The sequence below is a fragment of the Saccostrea cucullata genome, unplaced genomic scaffold, assembly GCF_032062105.1.
Source record: "Saccostrea cucullata isolate Sc308-1 unplaced genomic scaffold, CSIRO_AGI_Scuc_v1 ctg11457, whole genome shotgun sequence".
Classification (NCBI taxonomy): Eukaryota; Metazoa; Mollusca; class Bivalvia; order Ostreida; family Ostreidae; genus Saccostrea; species Saccostrea cuccullata.
Window position 1 is genome coordinate 843 of NW_026922798.1, and position 3,668 is coordinate 4,510.

Consider the following 3,668-nt stretch of genomic DNA (forward strand, 5'->3'; position numbering starts at 1 on the left):
AAACACACATGCAACAAAATCATATTTTTCATTTTTCAAAATTTAAATAGCGTGTATTTTCTTTAGTCAGTGACCCATGCCTCCATTTACTTTATACAGGGTCATCTGGTTTTTGACCAAAACCCCATGATGGACCCCCTAGCTGGACAGACCTCAAGTACTCCTCCTCTGTGACCTGTGTCAAAAAGCTGCATTACAGAATCACTGTGAACTTTGTCAGATTAACCTGTGTAAGGCCTGTGTAGGAGAGCATCTCTCTGATTTATCTAAAAGACACAATGTCGTACCATACAAACACAGAAAATCTACTCCTATCTATGAACTACACTTCTATCCAAAATGTCCAAACCATACACAGAAACATTGTAAACTTTACTGTGAGAAATGTGACATTTCTGTCTGTTCTACCTGCATCTCCTCTGAGAAACATCATAGGCATAAGATAACAAATATCTTACAGAATCCCAGCTTTATAAAAGAAATTTTAAACAATGATTTTAAAGAACTGGAAAAAAGAATATGTCCTACATATGAAGAAATTGCATTAGATTTAAACTCCGAAAGACTTAATTTGGAAAAACATTATGAGAAACTGACAACAGCTGTCACCAAACAAGGAGAAGACTGGCACAGAGAAATTAACATCGTTGTCAATAGAGAGAAATCTGAAATTGATGAGATGAAAACTAAACACTTGGCTGCACTTAATAAACAGGAAAATAAAATCAAACAGAACACTTCTGATGTTAAATAGTGCATACTTGATCTAAAGAAATTACTGGACTCCAATGATGTCTCCCTAACCTCTGCATACAAATCTAGGAATGCTGAGTCCAGAAGTTTACCTCCTAAAATCAATGCTACATTACCAAGTTTTTCTCCTCATCAGATCAACACACAACAGTTCAATCAAATGTTTGGTTCTCTGGCATCATTATTCATTACAACAGAAGAACATCGCTACACGATGAAGACATCAGAAGATGTATCCTGTCCTCCAGTCAAACCACTGCTTGATGAACCAGAGTTCATTACCACCATAGACACTGGGTATAACTATCTACACAGTGTTACCTGTCTCAGTGATGAAGAAATCTGGACACGTGGAGAAGACAATAATTCCAGCTTTCTTTTAGACGTATAAGCCATTTCATTTAAGGAATAAACCTTGCAATTTGTCATATTTACTGGAGAAGACAATATCATGAAACTCTACAACCTCCAGGGCAAACTACTGAAGTCAATACAAACCAAGTCTGGGAACATACCACGTGACAAAGAGTGGAGATTGTCTTTATACTGACCCTAATACAATGTACAAGAACTGTAAACATAGTGAAGAATAAACAGATACAGGAAGTGATTAGACCACTGAGGTGGATACCTTACTATGTCTGTAGTGCCTCCCCTGGTGACCTCCTGTTTACTATGGTCAATGATGGTGATAAAGAATCAAAAGTTGTCCGTTACTCTGGCTCCTTAGAGAAGTAAACCATTCAGTTTGATAGTGAAAGTAAACCTTTGTATTCATCTTGTTACAATAGTAAACACATCAGTGAGAACAGAAACCTCATTATCTGTGTGGCTGACCGTGGAGCCGGTCAAGTAGTGGTGGTTAATCAGGCAGGAAAACTCCGACTTAGATACACTGGTCATCCCTTTATTACCAAGGGATCATTTTATCCACGTGGCATCACAACAGACAGTCAGAGTCAGATCCTGAAAGCAGACAGTAATAACGACTATATCCACATCCTAGATAAGGAAGGACAGTTCCTCTGTTACATTGAAAACTGTTATCTACAGCATCCATGGGGTTTACGTGTAGACACTAAAGACAACCTCTTTGTGGCTGAGTTTCACATTGGTAAAGTCAAAAAAATCAAAAACATGTACTAAATAAAATGATTTTAAATAAATTGTTTGTGATATATTTTTTCCCAGTAACCAAAATCAAAAGAACTTATTGTTTGATACAGATTCACTTTCTAGTGCTCATGTGTGTGTGTGAAAATATTTCAAAACTAATCATATAGTAATAGAGGAAAATATGAATAAAAGTTTATTCTTCAATAATAATTGATCAATATTCGACCCCAGGTTGAAATGACTGCTCAATTAAGATGTAAATTGTAAGAAACATTCTATATCTCATTACAAATACCATGTATATACGAGTACATGTATGTGAGCATGACAAAAGACAAAAAATTATTATTTACATGTTTTCAAGTTGACTCTTAGTATCATTCACTGCAAAGTAGTTTTGATTTTATTGTATTTTTTATGCAGTTAGATTCATAACATAAATTAGTATCTACATCATCTTAATCAAGCTACATGGATATGTAATTCATCTAAGGAATTTAATTGACCAAAATAAATAAATAAATGCAACACTTCATTTTATGTTTTTCATGGATTCATTGCCGGGTGGCAGATGACAAGATTTTACTGTATCAAACATGTAGTATCCAAAAATAATCATGAGAAATCTGATTCTAAAGAAAATTATTGTAGTTGTTTTCATCTGAATTAAATTCACATATACATAACATAGTTAAAAATTATTTCCATGGATACTAATAGGTCAAGTTCCATTTGATATTGGCTCAATAGTTTACTGCCCTGCCAGTAGCACTTAACATTAAAATCCTTCCTAGATGTAAAGTATATTTTCTCTGAATGTCTTTATTTCAAGTCATATTTAAAGACAACATAAATCATTTCACTATAGGGAGCCACCTGTGTCTGTTTTTATAACTTATCAGCTCCCCGTGTTGAGCCTCAGTAGTCTTCTTACTCTCCTTATGAGGGCCTCCACAAAGCTGTAGTGGGTCCTGGACTTACAGTATTCCTAAACAAACAATGGTTAATAAATCCAAAGATTTGTCACAGATAAATTATGAATTAAGTATGAACCATTTAAAATATTTTTAAAATTACTCCGCTCAAAAAGTGGGGCAGGGGGATGGTTATATAGTGATGGGATGTATATTTATCCGTCTAGCTGTATGCCCGCCCCTTACACATTTTGGGTACCAATCTCTTACTTATATCTCTATGAATAAAATTGAATACTTTTACAATTGTTTTTATCACTTAGTGCCATTTTGGACCTATTTTACTTCTTGAATTGACACTTAATTCATGCCTCCCAGACCTAAGACATGGAGTTAATCATTATAATCATATGAGATACGAGGTATTATTTTGGAGACTCAGTGCTAACAGTATCTCCGTTTTATTTTTATGGTCTCTTAATTACTAAGCAGTGACATCTTGCACAAATTGTACTTAATTAAAAACGAAAATCTCCTAATAAAATTTTCCAGTGTTCCCTGTCGATCATTAGATGATCTCAATTGAAGAGGATTTAAGATCAGCTGTGGGAAAGGGGTAAATAACTTACTATACCCCCCGCTTGAAAAGTGGGAGGGTATATAGTAATCGGTATGTCCGTCCGTTTGTCCCTCTTGTTACGCTTTGAGGTACCTATCTTATCCTAAACTCTCTCAAACCACGGAAGGAAATTTAATGAATATTCACAGAATCTTTATTACTTTTGCCATTGTGCACCTTTTAATTTACTTTTTTATCTGACATATATTTTGGATTTTCCAGAGCAAAACATGGATACTGCTATTATATTCATATGGGTGGCGGGG

The 3,668-nt window shown here is 34.8% G+C and overlaps 1 protein-coding gene across 1 annotated transcript; it reads left to right on the forward strand.

Annotated features, from left to right (window-relative positions):
- The first annotated feature begins 278 nt into the window (after nucleotides 1-278).
- LOC134262495 (uncharacterized) lies at nucleotides 279-1,899 on the forward strand. The gene is made up of 4 exons (XM_062744889.1): nucleotides 279-377; nucleotides 461-646; nucleotides 755-1,050; nucleotides 1,545-1,899. Exons 1-4 carry the CDS (start codon nucleotides 279-281, stop codon nucleotides 1,897-1,899), a joined length of 936 nt encoding a protein of 311 aa, XP_062600873.1.
- Nucleotides 1,900-3,668: the final 1,769 nt, after the last annotated feature.